Genomic DNA, 14980 nt, shown 5'->3' on the forward strand with positions numbered 1-14980 from the left:
TTTCTTCCCGGGAGCAAAGGCTGCTGCGTTTCTCCACATGGCAGCCTCTCATTGAGCACTTGTTTGCTGCTGCCCATCACACTGACCATGATGCAGCGAGCTAGGTTTGCTGACAATATCTCAGGCCAACGGAAGAGAACAGCTGTGCACACAGCATATGCAATGGGCCCTGCAGTTCGCATGGTGCTTTGCATGCACGCATGGTTTTATTTACATCTTAGAGCCCTTCCCTTAATTGGGAGAATGGTCCCGTCTACAGATAAGAACGTGCACTCAAATGGACGAAGTGACTTGCTTAATGACTCAGTAAGTGGAGGAGTTAGGAAGTAGTCTTGATTAGCATGTATCGCATTGGGCAGATCGCTGCACTTGGCCTCTTTTCGTGCTGAGAAGCACAGATGCCAACTTGAGGCTGACAGTGCCCCTGCCCCTCGCCATGGTAATTTCCTCGACCTCAGAGGCATGCCCCAGCTGAACAATATATCAGGAGCACTAGAGAAGAATGGGGCATTTGAAATGTGGTGCTGGGTAGGGATTGCGAATGTGCCATGGACTGTCAGAAAATGGGCAAGTCTATCTTGGAAGAAATACAGTCAGAACTTCTCTCAGAAGTGAAGGTGGTGAGACTTCGTCTCTCAGGCTTTGGGCAGGTCCTCAGGAGGGACCAGGCCCTGGAGAAGACATCATGCAGTGAAAATGAGGAAGCCCCACCATGAGATGGATGGACACAGTGCCTGCAACAATGGGCTCAAACGGAGGACACACAACGGGGATGGCGCCAGGCTGGGGCATGTCTTGTTCTCTTGGTAACTTGTTGTGTGTCTAACAATGACAACATACAAGGGCATCTGCTGTGCACATGAGCAAGACCACCCACTCAGAGCAGGAATCGGCCCTCCAAAGCATCATGGCGCCAGCCGAATTCAGATTCCCCACGCCTTCCCCATGGACTCCATCACCCTACTTCATGCCTCGATCATGTATGGCCTTGCTGATTTCCCACAAGCCACCACGGGTCACTTCCCTGTCAGCTCCTCAGTGGACTACACAAGGACAACCTGCTGTGCAGTGGGTCCCCTGAAGTGATTCCTATGCTGGTGCCCTGTCCACAGTCAACATCACCCCAGTAACAGCCCGGCAGGACAGAGCATTGCCCCATGTTTCCAAAGCTGTGAATCTTTATGTCAGCACACTGCCAGGTCTTTTTCTTGTGGGCCAGCTGGTGGATTTCGAACCAGTGACCTTTCTATTAGCAGGCACCAGGGCTCCTTACACATCCCAGTCATCCCTGGCCAGCATTCCAGTCACCCCTGGCCTGGCTCTGTTCTCCCTGCCCGCCCTCCATCATCACAGTGTTTCATGACTACATCATGGCCTAAGGAAGTGGAAGAGACTCTCTAGGCAAGGATGAGTCCTCCTCAGCGGTTACTCTGTCTAACAAACAAAACCACAGCACCAACAAAAGATCCTTCTGATCATTTCATGCACCTTGGAGTTGGATGAGGTGCCCTGGGGGCACAGTGGTTTAAGTGTTTGGCTGCTAACCACTCAGTAACTGGTCCAAACACACTGGCCACTCCAAAGGAGAAAGATACTTCTGTAAAGACTTACAGCCTTGCAAACCCTACAGGGGCGGTTCTGCTGTGTCCTGCAGGGTCACCACGATGTTGAATCCACTGGTCAGCAGTGGATTGGGGCTGCTCATACACATTAGCACCTAGCAATTCCCAACATGTAACCAACCCACCCCCCAAAAAAATGCCCAACCAGCTTTTCCAGCCCCCTCCCTAAAAGGAGACCGCAGAAGGTGAGGGGTTGGTTGGTTCGTTGGTTGGTTGGTTGGTTGGTTGATTGGTTGGTTGGGTGGGTGGGTGGTTGGGTGGTTGAGTTGGTTGGTTATTGCATGTATTCACCATGTGCTCTCTAGCCAGCTATTTGCTACAGTGAAGACATATGAAAGTAGCCTGACGCCCTGCCTGCCTCCCTCTGAGAGCTTGCTCTTTCTCTGTGCCCAGTGAGGGGAGGGCGGGTGGAGTTGTACACAGACCCATTCAATGATGAGTGGAGTGCTTGGAGAGTAGGAATCCCACTCCAGGGTGGAATAATCAGGGAGGCTTCTTGGGATAAGAGACTTCTAAAGAAGCGCCAGAAACTCAGAAAGCCAGATGAAGGGTGTGCTGTGCTGGGAAAGCTCTTCTCTCCTGAAATGAGAGGCCAGGAGTACTGCTGGATCACCCCATACTTCATCCCTTGCCGTAGGAAACCATGTAGACCCCACCCACTTTGTGAACCTCTCTGTGGGCCACTCAAACAACGGTGATCGGTGCCACTTGACCTTGAGCTCTTCACAACATTCCACTCATTGTGGCCTTTAAGCTTAGCATTGCCAAAGACAGCTTCTTACACTCAATGAGTGGACAGATACATGAGTGACCAGCAATAGCTTAAGTGTATTGTTCCTTAACCAACTAGTTTGGTAATATTCTAAGTGTCATATTTGCATTTTCCTGTGTAACTCTCAGCAGATCCCTTGTGGCATAGTAGCTACTCTTTGGGCTACTAACAGCAAGGTCACCAATTCAAAACCACTAGTCCCTCCTTAGGAGAAAGACAGGGTATTCTGCTCCCATGAAGAGTTAACAGCTCAGAAACCCATGGGGACAGTTCTATTGTGACCTACAGGGTCACTATAAATCAGTATCGACTTGATGACAGCGAGTGTTTTTTCTGTTTGTTTGTTTTAACTCTCATGATAAAGAGAGGGCTCATAGAAGTGTTTCTGAATCAGGCATGACTTGTTAGCAGAGGGTTTGAGTTGTTTCTGTCCAGAGAGAGGAGGAGGAGGGAAGGGACACTGAGGAAGGACAGCCTGGTCCTACTCCCTGGTTGTCATTTTGCCTATCATTTGGGAGGATGCTGGAAGCTGCACCGCCAGTGAGTCCCACAGCAGCACGGCGGGCAGCTTCCAGCAGAGCTGAAGGCGGATGCTAGAGAGGGGGATCTGCTGGTCTACTTCTGAACACCAGCCAAATGGAAAACCCCCTAGAGGTCACAGCAGAACAGCATCCAGTTGAGGGACAGGAGTTTGTTCAGTTGAGGGTCAGAACATCATCCAGTTGAGGGAGAGAACAGTGTCCAACTGAGGGCTACAAGATGGGCCCCCTAGGTTGAAAGGCCCTCAAAGCGCACAGCAGCCACAAGCAATCAGACCACTGATTGTGAAGCTGGCGTGGGACTGGGCAGCATGTCTTCCTTCAGCTGAGCAGGGGCTCCCGGTGAGTCAGAGCGCATGCAGCAGCACACGGTGACCTGAGTCTAGTTACGTGCGTGAGTTTCCCTGGTACGCTCTGATCTCCACAGGAAGAGCTAGAGACAGAAGACTACTTCCCTGCACAGAGCGAGCATTCCATTCCCTCCAAGGCGATTCCTTACCTCCGACAAAGACGCGGAGCACAGTCGATTCCAGGAAGTGGTTATTGAATGCCTACTCAGGCTAAAGCTGGCATTATGCCCCACAGCGAGAATGTCCTGAAGGGCGGGGCTGCCCTTTGTGCTGCTCCTCTGCTCAGGCAACCCCGAGACAGAGCACTGAAGTTCCACCTCTCTTCTGTCACTCATCCAGGGACAGAGCATGCCATTTTTAGCAGCCTGAAGTGCTCGCGTGGCATCAGCTCCGTATCTGTTTAGATGCTCACAGACATTGGTACACAGAGAGATTTTTTACATCATTTTCTCCTGCCATGCTTCCAGCCACCAGGCTAGCCAGGAGTTGGGGGAGATGGGGTACTAGTCCAAGTATCTCAGGGCTGGAACGAAACTTTCAATGAAGTCAGTGACCATACAAAGTGTGATGCACCAGGAAGGGTCTGGGTGATGATGAGATCCAGCCCGTGGGCTTTGCCATTATTGAGTGGAGCCATGGGTCTCCTTGACTGTACAAGTGAAGGTGTTGTTCATGCATATTCTCTCTCTCTCTCTCTCTCTCTCTCTCTCTCTCTCTCTCTCTCTCTCTCTCTCTCTCTCTCAGGATGTGTGCGGCGACTGTCCTCCTGGTCCCCCCGGCCTTCCTGGTCTGCCAGGCTTTAAGGGGGATAAAGGATTCCCAGGAAAGTCAGGGAGAGAAGGCACAGAAGGGAAGAAGGTACGGAGTACAGGGACCCGCGGACTTCATCATGGCAATGCAGTGTGTCGTGGTGTCAAATGGGAGGAAACAACACCTCCTGCCCCCACAGCTCTCGGGCTTTGAGGGTTTCGGCTTGCCAAGGAGGGTCGGGCTGTGGACACAGCTGCGGAATTGCTGAGGAATGGCCTGCGTGGGTCTTGAACATTTTAAGAAAATGTTGTCAGACATTCCGGTACAGCTTGATATTTAACACACACAGTCTGCCTCCAGCCCTCTCTCCCTCCTCCCCTCCTTCTCCACTTCTTCCATGACTCTGCCCTTCCCCGTTTTGCTCTTTCTTCCACCCTGCAACTTTTGAGCATTAAGATGTAACCGAAACCAAGTGAGACACTCAAGCAATGCAGGATCACCCACTACCTCTCTGTCCTTCAACACGTCTGTGCACCAACCCACTTCCCTACCCATCTGCCCATCAATTCTCTTGTCATGTACTGTTTAGGAGAGCGTGGTAAGTATGTATCATGACTCTGCTCTCATGGAATTCCTGGTGGTGTTGGGAGTGAGGTATGGGCAAGCAACAGACACAAATGCAGGTTTGAGGTGTGACCTGTATTCTGATCATTAACTGTGTCCCCTTCCCCTCCCCTACACCCGATACACACATTGCTTTAGCAGTGGCCTCACAGTGGGACACAATTCCTGTACTTCTTCCAAAGTGCTCCGGGTTCTTGGGAGAGGACCAGGGCAATTCCCAAACAGACTTGACTAAGGCTTGCACTTAATCCAATTCTCCTGGTAATCAAGATGCCAAAAATAGACACTTATTGGATTTGCAGCATCTCTTACATCATCGTATATGGAATGGTAAGCAGACTTAATGGAATCCTTTCATATCCGTGTGAACTCTTCTCCCTGCTCCCCGAACCCACACTTCAGTCAGCTCGCTGATCAGGTCAGAAGATTGCTTTGTTAATTAAGATGGATGAACCTCTGGGTTTGATTCCAGGCGTCTTAATCTAAGAGGTTCCTCTCTTTACAAGAACACTTAGATGTCATCTTGTTGAGTGGCTCTGAGGCAGACATGTCCAAATCACTTAGATGATTTTTAGAAAAATTATTTCTGGAACCCTCCAGCCCAGACTGTTTCCATCAAATCTCTGGGGAGAATTCTCAAATACATATGTTTTGAAAAAGAACTCAAACAGTTCTGATGATGAGAACCACTCACTAAATCAATTTCTAAGCCAACTTTCCAAGCTGTGTTCCATTCTTCTAAGCAGGACCTGCCAGGTGGCCAAGGACCCCGTTCTCTCACCTGAGGCAGCCTCTACTCAAAGCAAAGGCCCTCCTTACACTCTGTTGACACTCAGGGTTGTAACCAGGGAAAGTAAAGGTAGGATGCATATAGTTGTGTGCGAATAAATACATATGCATGTGCATATGTATGTATATATATATACTCAATGAATTGTAGAATATTCTTTCTTTACACGTACACATGAGCATGAAAAAATTTATGAAAAAATTACATTACATTTTAATGACGTTTTTCATGAATGTTTTAAAGCGATCTCTATCTTAAAAAATATCATTTTATTGGGGACTCTTACAGCTGTTATCACAAACCATACATACGTCCATTGTGTCAAACCCATTTGTACATATGTTGCCATCACCATTTTCAAAACATTTTCTTTCTACTTGAGCCCGTGATATCAGCTTATTTCCCCATCTCCCACTCTTCTTCCCTCATGAGCCCTTGATAATTTTAAAATTAATTCTTTACACTCACTGCTGTTTCCCTTCACCCACTTTTCTGTTGTTCATCCCCTTGGGAGGGGGTTATATATAGATTATGGTGATGGGTTCCCCTTTTTTCTATCATATCTCTCTAGGGAGCCCTGGTGGTATAATGGTTAAGCATTGGGCTGCTATCTGAGAGGTCAGAAGTTCAAAACTACTAGCTGCACCTCAGGAGAAGGATGAAGCTGTCTACTTCTGTAAAGAATTGTAGTCTCACAAAACCCAAAGGGAAGTTCTACCCTGCTATAGGTTTGCCCTGAGTCAGAATTGACTCAATGGCAGTGAGTTTGGTTTTTGGTTTTATCGATCTAGCTAGCTAGCTATCATCTATCTATATTTTGTAACTCCCTCACTCTCCTCTCTTCTGTTTTATGATCTATTTATTACTGTTTTATTCACTGAACCCAAAACATAGTAGCATAGAAAAGCACAGCATTTATTCCCTCACTATTTCTGAGCAGCAGACACCCGGCAGTGGTGTACCTGGGTGGGCCTGGTGCAGGCTCTCTCACAAGGTTGCTCACAATGTTGTCCAGGCCTGCAGCCATCAGAGTCTGACTGGTGCCAGATCCCTTCCAAGCTCACTCATGTGGTTTTTAGCTGGAGGTTAAAGTTCTTAACCATGTGGGACTCTCTACAAAGGTTATTCAAATGAACTCAAGACTTGGTAGCCACCCTGTTTCCCCAAAAATAAGACAGTATCTTATATTAATTTTTGCTCCCAAAGATGCTCTAGGTCTTATTTCCAGGGGGTGTCTTATTTTTCCATGAAGAAGAATACAGTACACATTTATTGTTTGTTAAAAGAGATTTCCTCGCATTTCCTGTCTGCTCCAGCTGTGCTGCAGCCAACAGTGAGCTCTGTGGAGGCACCTGCCACAACAGTCCAGAGTCCAGAGTTACGGTAGCTTCAGGGGGTGGGGGGTTTATTTTCAGGGAGGTCTTATTTTCGGAGAGATGTCTTATATTTCAGCGAGAGGCAAAAGAGTAAGTAGGTCTTATTTTGGGGGGATGTCTTACTTTTGGGGAAACAGGGTAGCTTTCATCCCAACTAGTGGTGATAGAGAAAGAGAAAGCAGAGACCCCCCCAAAAAATTGGATATTTTTATACCCAGACACACTATTACACCTGCCATGTTATGTTTGTCACATCGATCAATCCTGGTACAAATGCTACAGTAGGGTGTGACTGCTGCCAGGCAGGGGTCATCGGGAGCCATCTTGAAGAATGGATGCCATGCCAACCTGCTGCACTGGGCATGGTCACTTGCCTACATTCTTGGTTCAGCACTTTGGCATCCCAAAAAAAACCTCACTGGGCACTCAATGACTAGAAGCCAACATGGACATCATGATAATGACTGTGGCCACAGGCACGGCCACTCATTCTTGGTTTTCTATTTTGTCCTTGCTTCAGGGGGATGCTGGACCCAGAGGCCTCCCAGGGCCCCCAGGAATAGCTGGACCACAGGTAGGTGAGACTTCCTAACATATGTCTGCATCCTCTCTGCACATCTCTTTGCTTCATGTAGTTTGAGTGAGAGTGAATGTTATCCAGTGTAAAAGAACAATAGTTTCAAAGCTAGAAAATTCCTGTTTGACCTAATTATGACCTTGGGCAAGTCACTACAATCTGTTGAGTTTCAGGCTTCTTGTCTGCAGATACCTGAATGGTGAACATATGATCTAAGAGATGGGGTTAGACATGAATGGCGGGGTCTGGAAGCTTTGACTCTGAGTCCCAACATTGAGTTTAGCCTTCAGAGCTGTGTGGCCTTGGGTAGAATCCTTGACCTCTCTGGGCCTCAGTGTGTGTTTGGCCATCAAGTTGACCCTGACTTACAGCAACCTTATAGGACAGAATAGAGCCACCAGATGGAATTTCCAAGGCTGTAAATCTTTATGGAAGCCAATGGTCACTTCTGTCTCCTGTGGAGCAGTTGATGGGTTCAAACTACCAACCTCTTGGTTAGCAACCAGGGGCTTAACAAATGTGCCAATAGGGCTTGTGGCTAAAAAGTTGCCCACTAATACAAAGTACATGTACTGAAGAGATGTACTAGACTTCAGTGACATGTTGCCCAGAGAGAGCTTGGCATCTCATTAAACATATGACTAGGGAGCCACATGGTAAACAGAGGCAGCCTGGTGTCAGGGTCCTGCTGAGGCACCCCCTAATTAAAATAGAACTGCCCTGTGGTGTCACAAAGCAGGAGCATAGGCACCAGAGTGGGGGCACAGGAACAGGGACATGAGCATGGGAACAGGCTGTTGTGCCCTGGGCTTTGGCCATTTGGGCTGGTGGTCATGGTGGTGGTGTTTATCTCTAAGAAGATAGTATCTGTGTTTGTGTGTTGTGTGGGGGGGGGCCATGGAGAGCTTGAGGGCTGGCCCTCACTCCTTTGTCCTCCTTTCCCTGTCCTGGATGTTCTCCAAGGGTGTCAGGAAGGACTGTAAGCTATGCATCATGCCTTCCCCTTTCATAGTCAGGATCAGTCTTCCTGTTTTCCTGTGGGGACAGAGGTATGTGTATCCTTCCTGACCCTGTGGCAGACTTTCAGGGGACCTGCTGCTAAGATATAGTGTACCATGAGGCGGATCTGACTCATGACCACCCTACAGGACTGAGGAGGACCCCATCGGGTCTCAGAGCCTGTATTTTTATGGGAGCAGACAACCTCACCCCTCTCCCTCAGTGTAGTGAATGGGTTCCAAATGCCTACCTTTATGTTAGCTGCTGAGTGCTTAACCTCTGTGCCACCAGGGCTCCCTGCCCACAATGTATCCGGATGGAAAACATGTGGCGTGCAGGTTGAGACATTTACACCTGCTGGTGACTGAGAAGGAGTCCCGGGTCCCTCAGTTCTCCGACCCACCCAGGGTGGAGAGTTGGGGCAGCTGGTGCATAGAGTTTAGCCATGGCCAAGACGGGGGCATTAGGACCCACATGTCTGTGGCCCTCGAGGAGTGAGATTTCTCAGGAGCAGGTCTGGGCTATTTACTGCGTATTAACCTTCTCTCCAGGGTTCAGCAGCATCTGCGCCTGGGCCTGTGATTTCAGCAGATTCTTACTTCACCTTGGCTGTCAGTTTGCTGGCTGTCCTGGCTTAGCCATTGGGAGTGGTGGTCTTTATCCAGAGAAACAAAGCAAATCAATCACACAAATGAGGCCTTGCCACACCTCCTCAGGGACCATTTCTCTTTCAACCCTAACCCGCCCCCCCCCCATGCTCCCCTCACACCCAAGAGCTAATGTCTTGGGACAATGGCTCTGCTTCAGCCTCTTTATAATTCCCTCCCAGGGAGGCCTTCTGAACACATCTGAGCAAGGCAAAGACTGCAGCCATCCAGGAAAAGGACCAGCAGAGTGTGGCACCAGAGTCTTCCCAGGGGTGACCTTGATGAATCTCAGGGCTCTCAGCCCCCCCCCCCCCAGGCGCACATAGTGAACATTCTAATACCAATGGTCAAGCCAAAGCGCCCTGGTGGGGTAGTGGTTAAGCATTGCGCTGTTAATTGCGAGTGCAGCAGTTCAAACCACCAGCTGCTCCATGGGAGAAAGATGAGATTTCCTACTCTTGTAAAGAGTTACAGTCTCAGAAACCTGCACTATAGGATCGCTATGAGTCGGCATCGGCTTGTTGGCAGAGGATTTGGTTTGGGATGGTCAGGCCTGGTAAGGTGCTCTGCAGTCTTATCTCCTGCAGCAATCAGGAGGATCCTGGGAGGCAGAGCTGTTTTAAAATGATGGAACTAAGATGTAGCAGTTTGAATCCAGCAGCTGCTCCACAGGAGGATGTGAACTTTTACTCCTGTGAAGATTTACAGCTTCAGAAAGCCGCAGGAGCACTTCTACTCTGTCCTACCCAGTCTATGAGTCGGGACCTACTAGATGGCGATGGGGGAGAGATGTCAGTTTTATAAACTCTAAGGAGCCACAGCGACAGTGGTTGGAAAATAGGACCTTAATGATAGAAACCAAGCTGGAGATCGCATGATAGAAGTCTGCAAGACCAATGGCTTGTGCATCGCAAATGCTCTTTCCAACAACACCGAAGGCACTGTACACCTGAATTTCTCCAGATGGAATACTCAGAAACCATATTGACTACATTGGTGGGAAGAGAAAATGGAGAAGCTCAATATCAGCAGCGAAAACCAGGGCAGGGGCTGACTATGGTGCAGACCATCAACTGCTAATATGTAAGTTCAGGGTAAAGCTGAAGAAAATTAAACAGTCTATGAGAACTAAAATATGACCATAAGTCTATCCCACCTGAATTTAGAGAACATCTCAAGAACAGATTTACTAAGCACGAATGACAGAAGACCCAATGAGCAGTGAGCAGACATCGCAATTGTGTTAGTCTGGGTTGACTACAGAGACATCCAGAGACACTCATATGTGGGTAAGAAGGAGCTTTATATCAAAGATCAATTGCATATTGAGAAAACATCCCAGTCCAGTTCTGATCAAGTCCATAAGTCCAATATTCTCCCTTATGTCTGATACTAGTCCATAAACTCCCCTTCAGACTCATACTGCACAGGCAATGATGTACAATTCAGGAAGATCACAGGCCAGTGGGTGAGAAGTCTTGTGGATCCGATGGGGAACGTCACATCTCCAGCATGCCTCCATGTGGCTTGTCAACAGGAAGATGAAGCAGAGAGTGTGTGGTCCACAGCCAGGGAGAAAGAGAGGAAGTTCCCAGAATCCTCATGAGAAGGCCCTGTCATCCTCCAGCTGTGACCTGATTGACAGGCTAGACTCCACCCCTATACTTATTTATCAAGTTGACCTGAAATCATGCAACTAGCACAAAGACCATCATTCTTCATGAAAGAGAAAGGTCATTACAAAGACAGGAAAGAAAGAAAAGGTCAAAGTGGTTGTCAGAGGAGACCCTGAAACTTGCTCTTAATCATGGATTAGCTAACAGAAATGCAAGAAGCGACGTTGTAGCCAAAGTGCTGAACAGAACATTTCAAAGGGCAGCTCCAGTGCAACTATATAACGAAATGTGCAAAGACCTAGAGTTAGAAAACCAAACAGGAAGAACATACTCAGCATATCTTAAACTGAAGAACCCCCCCCCCCCCCAAGAAACAATTCAAACCTGGAGTTGCAATATTGAAATATTCTATGGATGAAATATTGAATGATGCAGAAACATCAAAAGATGGAAAGAACACATTGAGTCCCTGTACCAAAAAGAACCAGCTGACCTCCCACCACTTCAGGACGTAGCATATGAACAAGAACCATTGATGATGAAGGAAGAAGTTCAAGCTGCATTGAAAGAACTAGCCCCAAATGATCTCCTGGATAAAATGATCTGTCTTGGAAGAAGTACGGCCAGAGTGCTCCTTAGACGCAAGGATGCTGAGACTTTGGACATGTTGTCAGAAGAGACCGCTCTCTAGAGAAGGGCATTACGGTTTCTAAAGTGGAGGGGTGGCGAAAAAGAGGACGGTCCTCTGCTAGATGGAGTGACACGGTGGCTGCAGCAATGGGCTCAAGCACGGGAACCGCTGGGAGGATGGCACAGGACGGGGTGTGTTCCTTCTGTTGTGGGTAAAGTCAGTAGGTCAGCCTGACTCGATGGCTCACACACCAATAATAACAGTCACGGCGTCTCAGTGGATTAAGTACTGGGTTGCTAACTGAAGGGCTGATGGTTGGAAATCCAGGGGAAAGATGTGGCAGCCTTGGGAAGCCCATGGAGGCAGTTCTACTCTGCCCTACAGGGTTGTTCTGAGTCGGAATTGGCTCCCCAGCAGTAGGTTTGTTATAAAACGTGTTGTTAGCCTCTACTCAGCGACTACTGACTCGTGTATACCAGGGCAGTACTGCAGGGATCTAGAGTTTCTGGCTGAATTTCAGAAATACCTTGCCAAGGTGTCTTCTGAGGCTGTGTTAGTTTTCAAGCTCCGCTGAAGCCTGTGCAGCCTCCCAGCAGAGCACAAACCCCCAAATGGGAATGAGTAGGTTGCCAAAGTGGGTGCCTGCTCATCCAACCCCAAATGCATCCTGGTGGCACAGTGGTCCCTGCTTTGGACTGCTCCCCGAAAGATGAACAATTCGGACCCACCAGCCTTTCCTGGGAGAACGGTGAAGCTGTCAGCTTCCTTAAGGCTATACAGCCTCAGAAACCTCAGGGCCAGTTTTGCTCTGTCTACAGGGTCGCTTAGAGTCAGAATCACCCTGGTGACTGTGTGAGCCCAGGTAGACCAGAGAAACAAAGTCATAGACATGCATATGTGTATAAGAAAGAGCTTTATCTACAAGAACAATTGAATATTGAGAAAGCATCCCAGCCCAGTCCTGATCAAGTCCATAAAAGTGATATTAGCCCATATGTCCGATACCAATCTATAAATTCATCTTCAGACTCACACAGCACATGCAATGATGCTGAATGCAGGAAGATCACAGGCCAGTGGGGGGAAAATCTTGTGGATCCAGTGACAGTGGAGCATCTCAGTGCTGGCAGAGGTCTCCACGTGGCTCCTTCAGCTCCAGGGCTCTAGCATAGCTCTGTGTCTTGTCCAAAGGAATGTCTCACAGGGAGTGAGCCAGTGTCCCGCCTCCAACAAGCTATTTATCTCTAACTCGTCCAAATGAGGGCATCCAGTTGCGATCTGATTGACAGGTTAAACCCCACCCCTTCACTCTGAAGTCTGACATTGACACCAGGTGATGTAACAACCACAGTGACCGTGACGGTACATACCAGGACCCCCATACCCCAAAAAACTCAAACCAAGCTCATTGTCATTCAGTTAATGCCTATTCATAGCAACCCCTGTGGGTTTCCAAGACTGTGACTCTGTGTGGGAGCAGAAAGCCTAGTATTTTCTCCCATGGAGCTGCTGCTGGTTTTGAACTGCAGACCATGCGATAGAAGCCCAACTCGTAACCACTACACCATCAGGGAATCCCTAGGGCTCCCATAATGTGCTGTATTCTCAGTAGCATAGCTACTACTGTCCACATCCATCGCTGTCCCCAAGGGAAGCAGTGCTTGCCTTGACCCTGCCTATGGTCATGCCTTCTTGTCTCCACCCACTGGAGAGAAACTGAGTCACAGAGAGGTTAAGCATGCCCCTTGAGGACTCACAGCCATCTGGAAGCTCGAATTCTCTCTTTCCTTGTCTTTATTTCATGCCAGTCTCCAAACAAGCCCAAGGGAGGGCTGGTCCGGTTTCCCTCTGCCCAGATTCACGTATCAGGCAGGATTTCACTGGAACTGTGGGGGGGGGGGGCACAAAGCGGAATTTGTCAGTGGAGAATGCACACCGGCCAGAGTTCTCAGGACTGCTGCTCTCATCCTTTGGGGACCAAAGGTCATGGGTGTGTGTTGATCCCTTGCATTGCCCTCCCCACAGGGGCTGGTTTGTGGTTCTGATGAGCAGCAAGGAAGAGGCTTCCCCAAGACTGATGTCTCAGAAGCCCAGCTGCTCATGAGGGCCCACTCACCGGGCCTGTGGAGGGTCACACCATCACTAATTACGGAGCGCCACTCCAGGGCTTTCCAACTGCGCCACACGGGAGCTTCAGGGCGTTGGGGGTGGGGTTGGGGTGGGGAGATAGTGGAAGCTCTGATAGTTTTAATCTGAGTAGAGGGAACAGGATCAGGATGGCAATCAGAACCATTGCTCTAGGCGCATGGATTCTGCAGAGTTAAAAGCCCGTCCAGGTTAGAATTGCTGCTGATTTTAACCCTGTCAGAGAGCTTTTTATCTCCTCTGCTGTAAACCTAAATGCTCCGAGAAATGCCGGCATTTGTTGAGAGGTGACTCGATTTGAATCAGGCAGGGTCAAATCAACCCAACCGTGTGGGGAGAGGCACTCCCACGAGGGTGTGGGGAAACAGGTGATGAACACCGACTGTGGGCAAGTCCTCCTGCCCTCCAATGCCACACAGTTTTTACCCTGCCTTGAGATAATTGAACCAAACCTTCTTCTCGGTGATGATGTTGGATAAACCTTGGACTGCTACCCTCAAGGTCAGCAGTTCAAACCCTCTATCTCCAAAGGAGAGAGATGAGGCTCTCTGCTCCCATGACAATTGTACTGCCCTGGATGAGTGCACGATGACTCAGAATAGACTATATGTCAGTGGGCTTAAATAAAACCAAGCCAAAAGAATTCGCCGCCATCGATTTCATGGCAGGACAAAGTGGAACTCCCTCACGGGCAGAATGATCCTTAGAAGAAAGGATGGTGAGGCTGAGACTCATGGACTTTGGATCCGTTATCAGGATAGACCAGTCCCGGAGGAAGGGCCTCATGCTTGGTAAAGTAGAGAGGCAGCGATCAGGAGGAAGACCGTTAATAAGATTGATTGAACAATTATAGCCAGAATGCTCCTAGCGATGTGGAGGGCAAGGTTGTATCTCATGTACTTTGGACATGTCATCAGGAAGGGTCATTCCCTGGGGAAGGACACCATGCATGGTACATTAGAGGGTCATTGGCAACGTGAAAGTCCCTCCATGGGACGCATTGCCACAGTGGTTGTAACAATAGGCTCACACACAAGGACAATGGTGAGGATGGTGTCAGACCAGGCGGTTGTTTCCGTGCATGGTCTGTAGGGTCACTGGGTTGGACCGGACTACATGCTACCTAACAATAACCACAGTGATACTAATAACAGCAGGTGGTGACAGGAGCATGCCGCCTCAGCCTTTTCCCTCAGCTGGTGGCTTTGAACTGCCCACCTTGTGTTTGTCAGTCCTTCCGATAACCCACTGCACCACTGGGGCTCCTTGACACTGCCTTTCTGAGACTGTCATGTAAATGGAGTCATAACCCTGGTGGCTTAGTGGTTGCACATTGGACCACAAGATTAGTAGTTCGAAACCACCAGCTACTCAGTAAGATAAATATGAGGCGTTGTGCTCCCATAGGAGTGACAGTCTCAGAAACACAGGACAGTTCTGTGCTGTCCTATCGGGTGGCTGTGAGTGGGAATTGACTCGATGAAAGTGGGTTTAGTCAAAGCCTGGGTTCTCTGCGTCTCAGAGCTGGTTGCTCCTAGCTGT

General features: G+C 48.9%; 1 protein-coding gene across 1 annotated transcript in view; it reads left to right on the forward strand.

The window, feature by feature from the left end:
- Nucleotides 1-14980, forward strand: part of COL22A1 (collagen type XXII alpha 1 chain) — a 200348-nt gene that overhangs the window by 141695 nt on the left and 43673 nt on the right. The window contains exons 44-45 of the mRNA XM_075550530.1: nucleotides 4028-4141; nucleotides 7344-7397. Coding sequence (XP_075406645.1) covers nucleotides 4028-4141; nucleotides 7344-7397 — 168 coding nt within the window. The remainder of the gene's footprint in view (nucleotides 1-4027; nucleotides 4142-7343; nucleotides 7398-14980) is intronic.

Source organism: Tenrec ecaudatus, chromosome 5, assembly GCF_050624435.1.
Source record: "Tenrec ecaudatus isolate mTenEca1 chromosome 5, mTenEca1.hap1, whole genome shotgun sequence".
Taxonomy (NCBI): Eukaryota; Metazoa; Chordata; class Mammalia; order Afrosoricida; family Tenrecidae; genus Tenrec; species Tenrec ecaudatus.